This window comes from Mirounga leonina, unplaced genomic scaffold (assembly GCF_011800145.1).
Source record: "Mirounga leonina isolate KUSES-001 unplaced genomic scaffold, KU_Mleo_1.0 Mir_94, whole genome shotgun sequence".
Taxonomy (NCBI): domain Eukaryota; kingdom Metazoa; phylum Chordata; class Mammalia; order Carnivora; family Phocidae; genus Mirounga; species Mirounga leonina.
Window position 1 is genome coordinate 41,953,727 of NW_023270855.1, and position 13,689 is coordinate 41,967,415.

Consider the following 13,689-nt stretch of genomic DNA (forward strand, 5'->3'; position numbering starts at 1 on the left):
CATTTGTCAGAGAGGATTAGGTTCCACCAAATAAAATAGTAGACAATTCTCAGGGCAGTGTGCTGGCACTGGATCTTCGGAGTTGCTCTCAGCCCAACAGGGAATGCCAGAAGTCCAAAGTGTGCTGGCTGTGCAACTTTCCAGGAGAGGACCAAAGAGCCCCCACCCCATTAATGTCAAGTACTTTAGTCATAAAACAGGCTTCAATCTATAAAAACCTTTTCCAGTTTTGATTTAGCAAAATCTGACTAGTTCTAGAGCCCTTTTTTTTAAAGATTTTATTTATTTATTTGACAGAGTGAGACACAGTGAGAGAGGGAACACAAGCAGGGGGAGTGGGAGAGGAAGCAGGCTTCCCGCTGAGCAGGGAGCCTGATGCTGGGCTCAATCCCAGGACCCTGAGACCGTGACCTGAGCCGAGGGCAGACGCTTAACGACTGAGCCACCCAGGCGCCCCTTCTAGAGCCCTTCTTGAAAACACATGATCAGAGAAAGCTTAGCATTATTAGCATAATTTCCAGTGATAGCAAGGGCCTGGAGGGGAAATCGACTTGTGCCTCAGAATTGTTTCAATATATATACACTTAGCCTCTGCCTCCTCCAGTTTACTCCTCCTGGAGTCAAATGTGATCAACAAATATAAAGAGAAAAAAATCAAAAAGGGTAGCAGACAACTGGGACTACCACTATATACAGTGGTAAGGGAAGAGCTCACTGCTGTGATGTTTGAATTCTTCTAAAGGGAGGTAGTCTCCAGTATAGAGAAGTGACAGGCAGAAGGAAGAGTTGGTAAAAACAATGAGTCAGCTTGCTTGCAATGTAGACCATTGTGGCTCAAGATGATCAGGGGATGAATGGTATCAGAAGGTAGGGAGTGGCATCCAGATCCCTTAAGGCCCGACGGGTCATTGTGGGGACTCTTACTTTTGCCCTAAGAAGCCACTAAATTCTGAGCCAAGAAGAGACAAAGTATAACTTTGTGGTTTAGCAAGGACACTCTGCATCCCGAGTGAAGGTTAGACTGTAGGGGAGCAAGGGTAGGGGGCAGGAAGACAAATGTGGATGTGATTGCAATAACCTGAGTGAGGGATTTTAGGTCAGAATGGGGGAGGGGTGTGTGGGGGTGATCCTGGAGGAAGTATGCAGAGGCCAGATTTAATCTTGCTGATGGGTCAAATGTGGGGTTTAAGACATGGGAACCTAGCAAGGACCTTTCTGAAGCCCTAGTATAAATGCAGACCTGGAGGTTTCAGAGTAAGCTTGGTTCTTAGAAACTTTCAGGAATCTTTCTCCTTTCCCCAGTTTTATTCCCTTTATAATGCATATTGTATGTATTAGTGTTGCTCCTCTCCCATAACAGAGAAATTCCCTGACAACAGGAATTGCTTCATAGACCTTTTTTTCTCCCCCAAAGTACAAATTCTTCCATTAACCTCATGTAATGTATTCCATCGGGTATACAATGTTACAAAAACAACAGCCATTTCAAATGAATTGGTTTAATTCCAGGTCACAGAGTTCAGGATAGAACAAAGACTGAAGAGCACACATTGGCAGAATTCTGGGCTAGGTTCACTCTGACCTCACAACTAAGGTAGAAGTGACCGAGTAACAAGAAATAAAGAAAATATGAGCCACTGTATGATTATTTTTTTTTTACAAAAGTTTATTCTTAAATGTACAACAGAATCTAAGACAACACTTCATTCCAGCTATAGGTAGCAACAGACGCTATGACAGGGAATCCAGATGTTTAAACAGGAATGGAATTAAGGATCATCATTGCCTCGGGCACAGGAACAGCTTACTTTTTGCCAGATTTCTTAATTCCACCTGTGGCTGCAAAAGGAAAAAAATGTCTCAGCTAAGGAGTATTAGTACCTGGATGGGAAAAATATACTCCTTATGGTAGAAGTGCCAGGGGTCTGATATGGATCCTAAAAAGGCTCAGCTCTTGTGCGGGGCATTCTTTTTGATACAAGCATGCACAGGGCTTTACCAATAGTCTAAGCTGGGTAATATCTGAATGAAGATGAGGCAGGAGCATGAATAATGGCTGTGCACTGGCCTAGATCTACACTGTTGAGTATTTCACACACTGGTTCATTTAATTCTCATTTCCCATCAACCCATTTTCCAGATAATGAAATCTTAGTGAGATGTTGTTCAAAGATGGTCTGAGACAAAGCCAAGATTCCATCTTGGGTAGTCTGACATCCAAGTCCACACTCTCAACTGCCACATCACACATTGCTACATTATGATCCTGGGGTGTGGTTACTCAGTATCTTTATTTTATTCAATTTACATTTGACCATATATTTGGCACACAGTAGATACTTAAGAAACAGTTACAAAATTAAATATGCCCAATGCAGTAATGAAGATCCTAAATGTCTGACAAAATGAACCTTTCAAAAACGAGGTCTTCAATGAAAAACAGGTAGTATAAGATTTCACTAAAGACTGACCAGGTCCCTATGCACAATCACAGATTAAAGAAAGGTACAAAATACCTCATGATCCAAAAGGGAATCTCAATAACTAGAATCTCAGCACTGTGAATCAAATCAAACCCACTGGGATAGAAGCCCTGGGAAGCCCTGGAAAGCCCTGGATGACACTCCCACATTCTAGCCTCCACCAGCCCCAGTGTGGCTCACAGTGATCCCATAGGGCACAAGTAACTATAGAAGAAATTGTTCACTGGTTTGAGGAACGTAAACAGCATTTAAGAAGCACAGAAAAATATTTGGTCTGTTGGGCTTGAAAGATCTTTTGATATATAAGCAATTCTTCCTACATAAAGAAAAAGGCAGAATAGTGGGAGGATTAGGTTAAAAGACCATATAGCGCAATAACACATTAAGGAACCTGGACTCCATCTTTAGGCGCACCCAGAAGTGAAGACTCAGGATGCAAAAGAATTTACTAGAATTAACAATATGAGCGGTTAAGAAATGTTAGAAGCAAAAAATTGGTGAAATACGAATTTGGGGCAAGAAATTGCGGACAATATTTGGAAACTTAACTCTACGAATTTGTGTCTAAGATATATGAATTTTGGTGTTTCCATTTCTGCCGCTTCCCTAAAGAAGGGAAGACCAGACTGTCTGGGAGAAAAGAGATTTCATTTCCAAAGCTGGTCTGGCTCCCTCCCCTCCCGCTGCTGCGAATCCAAGCCTGGCGGGGGCTGTCCGCCGTAGCGGACGCGAGGACCTCACCAACGAGGCAGGAAATGGACCAGACTGATGCTCAGAATGTTTGCCCGGCTGGAGCTCGCTCTACTCGGCCCTCACTTACCCAGGGGGCCCTTCCCCGCGGCCTTCGCTTTTAGCTCCTCGAGTTTCTTCTGCTCCTCTTTCTGTTTCTGCTTGAATGCCTTATCTTCCTAGGGAGAGGCAGACGGGGTTCACGCCAGGCAAATTTCCCAGACCCTCCGCACCCGCCCACGCCTCCGCGCTCGCCCTCACCTCGTCCATCTCCTTGGCCTGCTTCTTGGGCTGCTTCAGGGGCTTCTTCTTGCCACCTGTGGGCGACACAATCATGCTCAGTTCAGTCCCCGCCGAGTCCTGTCCCTCTCCGCCCGGCCATCCCCGCACACTCACCTTCGCGGCCGGACATGGCGCCTGCCGCCCCTTCCCCAGACCCTGCCGCCGGAAGCGGAGCTCCCTTTCCCACCCCCTGCGCCTATATTTCCACGCGGGCCCTCTGATTGGCTCCTAGTCAGGAAGTTGCGCTCCCGCTGCCGGAAGCAACTCCGGGGGCGGGCGTTAAAGGGTCAGAGATCTACTGAGTGGCGGGCGCTCTGTTTGGGTTGCAGTTCCCGCATTGGAGCTCCAGGTACGAGGTGGGGGGTTGGCTTGCCGGGGGAGGGTCCGGAAGCCAGGAGGGGTGCTTAACCGGAAGGCGCTAGGCCTGGGACCGTGCATGGGAAAAGCACTGAGGGTAGAACGAAAGGCGCGTGCGGAGGCCTTGAAGTTCAGCGCGTTCCTGGAACCGAGGAAAGCACGCATGGGTGGAGGGAGATAGGAGGGAGGTGACAGAAATATGGACGGGGGCTAGGTCACCTGGTCCTAAAGTTTTGGAGGCCGCCAGAAGGAGTTTGGATTTTATAATAGAGCCGGGGTATGACTTTTTGCAAAATCTGTTTATTCATTTAGTACTTTTTTGTTGAGTATGTACTATATGTAGATAGTATTATAGGCACTGAGGTTGCAGCAGTGAACAAAACAGTGCCTACCCAGGCAAAGCTGAGATTCTAGTGGGTGAGACAGCCCATAAGCAAAGTAAATAAGTGAAATACATATCGCAGGTCATGTGATAAGTGCGTGGAGAAAAATAAAGCAAAGTGGGTAGAGTGCTGGGATGGGAGTGCATGGCAATGACATTTGAGCAGGACTTGGAAAAGAGAAGGGAGCAAGCGGTGCAAATAGCAAGCCGCTGGTGTGGGGATAGCCTAGTGTGTTCCAGCAACATCAAGAAAGTGCATGCATGGTAATTACCTGAACGATGTGGTAGCTAACCTTATTGTGGTACACGTTCAGTGATATATACCTCTATCAAGTGTATCAAGTTATCACGTGTGTATCTTAAACTTACACAGTGATATATATCATTTATAGGTCAATAAAGCTCGGGGGGTGGGGGGAGGAATAAGGTCCATATGATTGGAGCAGAGTGAGAAGAATGAGAGCCAGGAGGTGGATGTCCTGTAGACCATGGAAAGAATTTTGGCTTTTACATTGAGAGAAATGAGGAACCACTGGAGAGTTTGAGCAGAGAGCGGCATGGCTTGGCCTGTGTTTTGAAAGGACCACTGGCTGCTCTGTTGACCGTAGACTGTAGGGGCTAGAGTAGAAGCAGGGAGACATTGTTAGTCACTGGGACAAGGTGGTAGCAGTGGCAGGGATAAGAGGAGGAGGGATTTTGGTTTCAGAAAGGAAGTAGCATTTGCTGATGGATTGGATATGAGATGGGAGAGAAGGATGTCGGGTGATTTGAGGGTTTTGGTCTGATTTGGACTTGAAGTTTCCATCAACCAAGATGGAGAAGGCTGTGGAAAAGGCAAGTTGGGAAGGGAAGTTACGATCCCCATTAATCTTCTAAGCAGAGATGTGGATTGAGCAGTTGGGTAAATGAACCTGGAATCTACTGGAGACGTCTGGGCTGGAAAAATCAGAGTATGGTTGATAGTTTTTTAAAGTAATGGTTTTGGGGGTGGGGTGGAGGGTGGTGGCACTTGGCTGGCTCAGTCAATGGAACGTGTGACCCTTGATCTCGGGGTCGTGAGTTTGAGCCCCAGGTTGGGTGTAGAGATTACCTTTAAAATAGGTAATGGTTTTATTGAGATACAATTTATATATCATACAATTCACTTATTTAATGTGTACAATTCAGTGGTCTTAGTATATTCGCAGTGTGGTTCAACCATCACTATAATTAATTTTATAATATTCCAGTAGATGGCTTTTAAAGCCACGGGACTGAATGAGAGTGGAGTCCGAGGACCTTGCCCTGCAGCACTGTCTGTGGAGAGGTTCAGGAGATGAGTGGGGCCAAGCGTAGAAGGCGTTTCAAGGAGGAGGAAGGTAGCATGAGCCCCAGGCTGCTGATAGGCTGAGTAAGAGGAGGACTGAGATCTGATCACTGGATTTAGCAACGTGGAAATGACCTGGACAAGAGCATTTCCGGTGGCATGGTGGTTGCGAGGGCCGGATCAGAGAGGGTTTGAGAGAGGATGGGAGAAGAGGAACTGGAGACAGCGAGTACCAACAATCTGTCAAGGAGTTTGGCTGTACAGAGGGGCGGAGAAGTGGGGCCGTTGCTGGAGGGATGTCTGATCAGTTAGTGAGCAGTGTCAGGTGGGGGAGCTCATGGGACCTGGGGCACAGCTTGATCTTCCTAGAGCATGAATTCTTCATCTGGAAGAGCAAGAGAGAAGGTGGAAACTGGACAGACACTGGCAGGTGGGAAGGTATGGTAGGAGTTTAGAGAAGCTGTCTTCCAATTTTTAAATATTTTCTTAGTGAAAAATGAAGCAAGCCATCAGCTGTGAGTGAGGAAGAGGTACAGGTGATGGAGGATCGTGGGATGGGCAGTTGGTAGGAGATGGTCATCTGGATAGAATGGGAGAATGGATTTGGAGGGGCAAGGTTCTGAACGTGGCCCTCAAGACCCTCCTTAATGTGGCCTCCGTTTACCTCTTCAGCCTCTCCTCTGCCCACTCTCCTTTCCTCTTGTTTTCCAGCGGCACTGGCTGCCTGTCAGGTTTTAGATGACCCCAAGTGCATCTCCACTTTGCCCCCTCTGCCAGGAACACCTTCCCTGTGCTGACTGAGGGCCTGTGAGATGTTTGAATGGGGAGGGGCTGAGAGTCAGGCTGGAGTTGGGGCTGGGTGGGCGAGAGGAGGGACTGGAATAGAGGAACAACTTGAGTCATTTCCTCACAGCAAAGTCTCTGCTGTCACCAAGCTTATGTTCTAGTGAGGGGCCTGGCAACATGTAAAGAAGGCAAATATGTGTCTGATGGAGACAAATAAAGCAGGTGGCCCAGGAGGGGAATGGTCAAGGAAGATCTTGCCACGAGGTGATATCTGAGCCAAGACGTAGACATCAGGGTGAGCCAACTGGAGCTGCGGAGGAAGCAGCAGGGTTGGGTTTCGTGTGTTCGGGTACCCGTAGCGGAGGACAGGGGCAGAGAGGAGGAAGGGGATGACAGTCAAGAGGACCGGGGCTTGTTGGCCACTGGTGGGACTGGTGTTCATGGCAAGTGAGATGGGAGCTGTCGGGGGGGCGGGGGCGGGGTTTGAACCAAGGGAAGTGAAATGATGAGTTAATAGAACCTCAGGTTGTGAAGAACGGCTGTGAGCAGCAGGGTGGAAGCCAGGACGATGCAGGAGGATGTAGCTATCATTGCTGCCAGGGATGGGTGACCCTCCTGGCTTCCAGGAGTGGGTGGCTGGTAGAGGAGGAGCCGGGAAAGGAGGCTGAGAAGGTTGGAGGAAGCCGAGAGGGGGTAGTGAATTAAAAAAGACAGAGTGAGGGGTGCCTGGGTGGCTCAGTTGGTTAAGCGACTGCCTTCGGCTCAGGTCATGATCCTGGAGTCCCGGGATCGAGTCCCACATTGGGCTTCCTGCTCAGCAAGGAGTCTGCTTCTCCCTCTGACCCTCCTCTCTCTCATGCTCTCTGTCTCTCATTCTCTCTCTCTCAAAATAAAAAAATAAAAAATTAAATTAAAAATTAAAAAAAAAAGACAGGGTGTTGAAAGCTGCAGAGATTTGGAGAAGAAATCTGAGAAGCGCCTGCTGAGTCCAGCAAGGTGGAAGTTTTGCGGGGCCCCCGGGGGAGCAACCTCATGGTGGAGTGGGATCAGGATAGCATGGGGGCTGAGAACGTAGTGATAGCCGAGGTGGACACTTTTCTGGTGAATGTTGTTGAAAAGGAGAGGGCTATACTTGGCGGGGCTGCAAGTCTGTGTGCTTTGCTTTGGTGCAGGGTTCACCCGCAGGATTGTTGTGGGGTCACAGCTCAGTGCAGTGGGTGCTGGCATCGAGGCCTCGGAGGCTAGCTCGACCCCTGGATGTCATGGATGTTGTGTGCTTTCTTGGGCCTTAGGGATGGGGCCCAGGAGTTCAGGTGCAGCACCAGCTTGGAACCAGTGTCACAGGAATGTCCCCTTCTGTGGCTCTCAGTTTGGACCTGCTTTGGGCAGGAGGCATGTCCCTACCCAAGCAACTTTGTTTTCTAGAGGGCCTGAGCTTTTCCGAGCACAGCACAAGAGGGAAGAGGCTGGGATGGTCTGAGCTGGTCTCTGTTACATCCAGAAGCCCCTTTCTTCATCCCCGGAGCTCCTACAGTCCGTCTTCCTGTCCCCAGCTCCCACTGCTTTTGTCTCTGGCCTGGTTGTTTGTCCACCAGGTGTCACTGTGACAGCCAAAGTCAGTATTTGAGGGCCTGGGGGGGAGGGGGCGCCGGCCAGGGGAGGGAGTGCTGGCCCAGGTGTGCGGGGAGCATGGGTCACCTGGCCCTCTCTTGGGGTCCTCAAAGTCCTCGCTGCTCTTGGATTCAGGCAAAGCCTGACTGGGTAATGGGAGCCTCCCTGTGCTGTTTAGGTAATGAGAAGTGGGTGTTGTTGGGGCCCAGGCATCAAAGCAATGTTGAAAAGGGAAAGATTAAAGAAACCTAACCTGTAGGGTGCGACTGAGGCTGGAGAGGCGGGAGAAAGCTTACAGGAGGTGAGGATTGTGACACGGTACTGGGAGCCTGGACAGTCTGGGCTCGGAGCGCACAGGAGAAGGGCTTGTATGAACCTAAGAAAAGCTGTCCTCTGTGAAGAGATCCAGGCTTTTTGTTTTGTTTCCTTTTTCTCCTGGAATTGTCTTCTCAGAGGACAGCTGAGGAGGGAATTTTCTGCCTTGGGACGCGAACGACCTACGTCCTCGAACATAAGCAAAACTTTGCGTGCCCAGGGCTGCAGCAGCCCTCAGAGTCCGGGTAGTTGGTTTTGATGGCCTTTTACAGAAATCTTTCCCTGAAATCCCCTCAGTTCCACAGTTTCCCGGGGAGTCTTTACGAACCTTTGTGGGGCTTTGTCAGCATGAGCACGACTCAGGTTTGAGAATTTTCTTTGGCATTATCAGAAAACCGGGCACCAGGATTCTCATCCAAGTCACAGCAGAGACCTGGGGGATGTGGGGAAGGTGGGTTGGAATGGGAGGGTCTGGTAGCTTCGCGGAGGGAGGTAGAAGGCATGATCTCCTCAGTATGTTCTTCCCCGAGTTGTCTGGGAGCGCCCTCGGAAGCCCGACCGCAGTGGCTACTGTCTCCGGGTACAACAGAGTAGCGCTCAGTTTGGACTTTTTCATGGACATTAGTTCAGAACTGTCCCTAGGCCCTAAAACCTGACTCCTGCCCAGTGTTTCTCAGCTATGAGCTGATCTGTCTTGCGTTTCCGCTCCCTGCCCCAGATCTCCTGATGACAGGACACCGCACCACGTTTACCATGCAGCATGTCATGGGTGTGCCCCGCGTGTTGGTGCGGAGCGGCCTCCTTGGAAGGGACCTCTTTATGATCAGGACCCTCTGCAGCCCCGGCCCTAGCCAGCCCAGAGAGAAAGAACCTAAGGAGGTGGCCCTGGGGCTGTACTACCGCCTCACAGCTCTGGGAAGAGCCCTGGGGCACAGCATTCGGCAGCGAGCGTCCTCCACGGCCACGACATGGTGGGACAGATATGAAGAGTTTGTCGGACTCAATGAGGTTCGAGAGGCCCAGGGAAACGTGACTGAGGTGAGGAGGGAAGTCGGGGTGGTTGGCCCTGCCTTCTGACTCGGGAAATGTGGCCTTGAGGCTCCTGCCAAATAAATCACCAGCCACACACCACCAGCCATGCCTACATTTGCCTTTCCTTGAACAAATACTATTCATAGAGGGATTTGACTCATTTCTCACATGACAACCTGGGTTTGATAGTCCTGGGGTGAAGATCTCTGTGTAACCGTGCTCACCTACCCAAAAAACAGGTTTCTGTGTACCGATCAGTCCCCGGCCATCGACATCCATTGTGTTAGACCCGTGGACACTTCCTACGTGGGCCCTTTGGGGTCGGTGAGAGTGTTAGAGCGTCCTCAAAGCCCTGTGTGGAATTAAAACAGCCCTGGTGAAGGTAGAGGCACAGGGCTGGGGCAGCATCCTATGCTGAGCTGGAAAGAGCTCAGCCTGGAGCTGTGAAGCCCTTGGTGGCAACAGAAACGCATTCTGTCATCTCTGTTCCTGCTCCTGCCTAGCGCAGACCAGGCTAGTGAGGTGACAAGAACCTGGGGTTCGGCGGGAGGTTTTGAGGCACCGTGCTGTCCCTCCCTTTGGAGGTCATGACCTTGGCTGAGCTGGCGTTTCTGGTTCTGGGTCTGTAACATGGAGGCCACAGCAATGCCGCTGATGGTATTGTTGTGAGGTGTAGCTAAGGTAATGTACGTGAACAGCTTCGGAACCTGGGTTCCTCTTTGTGGTTTGTATCAGACTAGAATTGCCTGGGTTTTGTGTACAGCATTAGCTATTTTCCAGTTTCTCAGGGGCACATTATTTCTACTTGAATGGATAAATCCGGGGATTCTGATGGGTGTGGCCTGGAGTTGCACTCTGAGGCCTGCTGGGTGAGCCAGGATTTTGTGTCTGAGGGACTCCTCTTCCACCGTTTTGCACCAAGACGCAACTCACCTCAGCCACAGCCTTGTTGGGAATGGAGCTGAGCCTGTGTGGGTGTGGAGAGAAGGGCAGACAGCCTCCATCATTCTCTCTGCAGGCAGAGAAAGTGTTCATGGTGGCTCGAGGGCTTGTCCGAGAGGCTCGGGAGGACTTGGAAGTTCACCAGGCCAAGCTGAAGGAGGTGAGGGACCGCTTGGACCGCGTCTCCAGAGAGGATAACCAGTACCTAGAACTGGCTACGCTGGAGCACCGGATGCTGCAGGTAGGCACCTTGGGAGGCAGCCTTTCCTCACTGGGGAGGTACCCTAGTCTGGGCAGGTCAGGGAGGGGCAAGGTGGGAACCCTCACTTGTCTGTGGTCAGAGGTCTGGTGAGGGAGGTAAACCAGAAGGTACACTGGGCCCCAGGCTTCCGGAGCCTATCCACCCACTTCCTCCTGGAGTTCGAAGTCCAAGGCAGTATAATCTGGGTCCCAGATTGCTGAGGAGAGAGCACCGTGGAGGAAGGACTGGCCCAGAGAGGACACATTCTGTAGTCATTATGCATGTCTCATCAGACCCAGCACTGCTTGGGTAGGAGGTAGTACAGCTCATCTTGACCCCCCCCCCCCAATTCCTTTGCTCCCTGTCCCGACCGGGCTTACTCTCTTCATTCACCCAACGGGTTTACAGAGCATGTGGTCTGGGCCGGGCTGAGGCTGAGCCCCAGGAGCGTCTGCTCGTGGCTACCGCTGCAGAGCCACGTTCCTGCTGTGTAACACAGCTTTGCTTCTGCAGGAGGAGAAGAGGCTTCGTGCAACCTATCTGCGTGCTGAAGACTCGGAGCGAGAGAAGTTCTCCCTCTTCTCTGCAGCTGTGCGGGGAAGTCACGAGAAGGAGCGCACTCGAGCTGAGAGGACCAAGAATTGGTCCCTCATTGGGTCAGTCCTGGGGGCCCTGATTGGTGTGGCTGGCTCCACCTATGTGAACCGTGTGCGGCTACAGGAGCTGAAGGCCTTGCTCTTAGAGGCACAGAAGGGGCCTGTGAGCCTCCAGGAGGCCATCCGAGAACAGGCATCCAGCTACTCCGTCCAGCAGAGGGACCTCCACGACCTCATGGTGGACCTAAGGGGCCTGATACAAGCTGGGCCAGGGCAGAGCTCTGGGGCCCAGGCAGGTGCTTCCCCCACCCGAGACAGAGACGCAGATGTCCTTTCAGCCACCTTGAAAGAGCAGCTCAGCCATTCCAGGCAGGTCCGTTCCTGTCTAGAGGGTTTACGAGAGCGGCTTGATGGCTTGGAAAAGACTTTCAGCCAAACGGCCGAGGTGGTTCAGCTTGCAAAGGCTGCAGTGCATCCGAGCCTGGTGGAGCCAGCAGATGGGGCTCTGCCTGGCTCCTTGCTGGAGCAGGGGAGCATGATCCTGGCGCTGTCGGACATGGAGCGGAGGCTAGAAGCCCAGGTCAACAGGAACACCATCTATAGCACGCTGGTCACGTCTGTGACATTTGTGGCCGCACTGCCTGTGCTCTACATGTTGTTCAGGGCCAGCTAGCCCCTGAACCCCCCTCCAGAGGGCCTGAGGGGATAGGTGTGGCTATGGATTTAGTTAGAGAATCCCAACGATGAAGTGAGCCGAGCCTTCGGGTCTGTGTGGCTCACCAGCAGGCATACTTTGCTTTGTAGAAAATGCTCACTTATATTAATTATCAAAACTATGTGCTAATGTCCAATTAAAATGTCTTTGGGTTTGTGTTATTTAAAGTAATTTACATTAGATGGAATTTTTCTTGTTGAAGACTTGAGATTTGGGATTCGAGGGTTGGGCCTGGAATTACGGTAATCATCGTTCCCTTTAGTTCCTCTCTCACCTCCTCTTGGTCTCATCCTCAGTTCAGGACCATGTTGGATGTACTTACCCTTGAGGCCTGGGTTTTTGTTTTGGATTGCCTGGCCTGGCCTCTTCTTGCCTGACCCTCCCCTGTCAGATAGCCTGGGGGTTCCAGTGAGTGGAGTATAGCCTGCACACCTACTGTTGACCATGGTTACTGCCCTGTTTCTGGATTACTTTCTTTGTCAGGGTGGGGAGAACCTTCTGGTTCTAACACTGGAGGGATGATCGGAAGAGAGCAGGGAAGAGGGATCAGGGGAATGGTTGATAAATATTGCTGGGGACATAACTACAGAGATTGGTAGCCAGTCCGGGTCCCTGTGCAGAGAAAGCTTTGGGCAGCCCCGTGTGCCCCTAGAGCTAGGTGTCCTCCCATATGCAGCCTAGGGACAGCCTGTACCAGGAGGGGCAGAGCTCAGCCCATCAGCAGTGTGAACTAAATGGCAAGGAAGGGGAGGGGCCTCCCAGAGGTAGGAGGTGCAGTGGGGGGCCCTGGGGATGGACTGCCTGGAAACTCCCAGCCTGTCCCTTTTCAGAGAACAGCAACCTTTGACCTGGGCTAACTGGCTATGGGTGGCCTTGTGTGTCCTTGAGTAAACAGGAACAGCCAGGAGGTACTCTGTCCTCCCTGCAGGTCTGGAAAAGCCACTCCTTTCAGAGTGTGTGGAGGTATGTAGATCTGTGGGGAGGGGCTTCTGTGGGCTGGGACTTGTTTGCCTGGGCCTTTGTGGAGTCCACTTTCTGCAGGGGCCTGTGGAGCCGGTAGGGTTTCCTATGAGGTACCCTCCCTCCTCGGAACCTGTGGTCAGGCTTGGGCTGTGAATACAGCCCAAGTGGCCCACAGGTTCTGTGAGCCTCTGAGCGCCTGGTCCCTTGGTCATTTGGTCACTCCATTCTTGACCTTGTTTTCTTTGTGTCATGGTTCCTCAGGACAGCATGGGATGAAATGACCTCTGCTTGTGGGATGTTCACCCTCCTGATGGGGTAGGAGGTGCCATATCTGTGTACAGATGAGGGATGCTGTGGGGTTTGGAAGTCTCATGTCCCCCTTTGGGGTGAAGTAATTCCTAAAGGGTGTGCACTTCAGTGAATGGATTTGAGGAGGGGAGGATTCCAGGTATGTGGGAGGGGCCGCCCCCACAGGCTGCACAGGCAGGAAAGCCAAGGGGGCTGAGGTAGTGATGGATGTGGAGGAGTGGTGGAGTACAGGTTAGAAAATGAGGTGGAGGGCCTGGGGTCTGATGCCAGAGGCCAGGAATAGGAAAATGGGAAGGGGTGCCATGCTGGTGCACGGACCCAGGTGCTAGAAGAGGGGATGGAGGAAAGGGAGTGACCTGAGAAGTTGGTGAGAGAGAAATCGGAAGGCAGAGTTGGGTAGATGAGAGTGAAGGCAGACTCTTGACTGGGGGGGGGGGGTGGCAGGTGGCAAGAGAGTGCCTGTGGTGTTGGCTCTTTGGACAGTAGCCAGTGTGGGTGACCTGGACCTTCTGGTTGAGGCTCTCCCTAGCCTGTGGAGGCTCTGGGGGCTTCCAGGGTGATATGTGTGACAAATTTTGCCTCCCAGGAGGCTATCCCTATGTGTCTTGAGCCAAAGTCCTAACAGGATGGGCCATGTCCT

General features: G+C 51.3%; 1 protein-coding gene and 1 long non-coding RNA gene across 5 annotated transcripts; one reads left to right on the forward strand and one right to left on the reverse strand.

The window, feature by feature from the left end:
- Positions 1-1,479: 1,479 nt before the first annotated feature.
- LOC118005170 lies at positions 1,480-3,736 on the reverse strand. The gene is made up of 4 exons (XR_004677779.1): positions 3,609-3,736; positions 3,474-3,529; positions 3,304-3,391; positions 1,480-1,839 (listed from the first exon to the last, which is right to left on the reverse strand). It is a non-coding gene; the product is annotated as an uncharacterized LOC118005170 (long non-coding RNA).
- CCDC51 (coiled-coil domain containing 51) lies at positions 3,718-11,938 on the forward strand. 4 transcript variants are annotated; one of them, XM_034996942.1, is made up of 4 exons: positions 3,718-3,843; positions 8,970-9,289; positions 10,302-10,466; positions 10,980-11,938. In XM_034996942.1, exons 2-4 carry the CDS (start codon positions 8,978-8,980, stop codon positions 11,733-11,735), a joined length of 1,233 nt encoding a protein of 410 aa, XP_034852833.1. In that variant the 5' UTR covers positions 3,718-3,843; positions 8,970-8,977; the 3' UTR covers positions 11,736-11,938. The 4 variants fall into 4 exon arrangements, with proteins under 4 accessions (XP_034852833.1, XP_034852836.1, XP_034852834.1 ...); XM_034996943.1 differs by lacking the exon at positions 3,718-3,843 and adding an exon at positions 3,877-4,128; XM_034996941.1 differs by lacking the exon at positions 3,718-3,843 and adding an exon at positions 5,413-5,977.
- The last annotated feature ends 1,751 nt before the right edge of the window (positions 11,939-13,689 follow it).

Coding starts and splice junctions, on each gene's coding strand:
- CCDC51 (XM_034996941.1), top strand. CDS start 5,836: ATGTCTGATCAGTTAGTGAGCAGTGTCAGGTGGGGGAGCTCATGGGAC. Junction 9,290..10,301: donor CCCAGGGAAACGTGACTGAG/GTGAGGAGGGAA, acceptor TTCTCTCTGCAG/GCAGAGAAAGTGTTCATGGT. Junction 10,467..10,979: donor TGGAGCACCGGATGCTGCAG/GTAGGCACCTTG, acceptor TTGCTTCTGCAG/GAGGAGAAGAGGCTTCGTGC.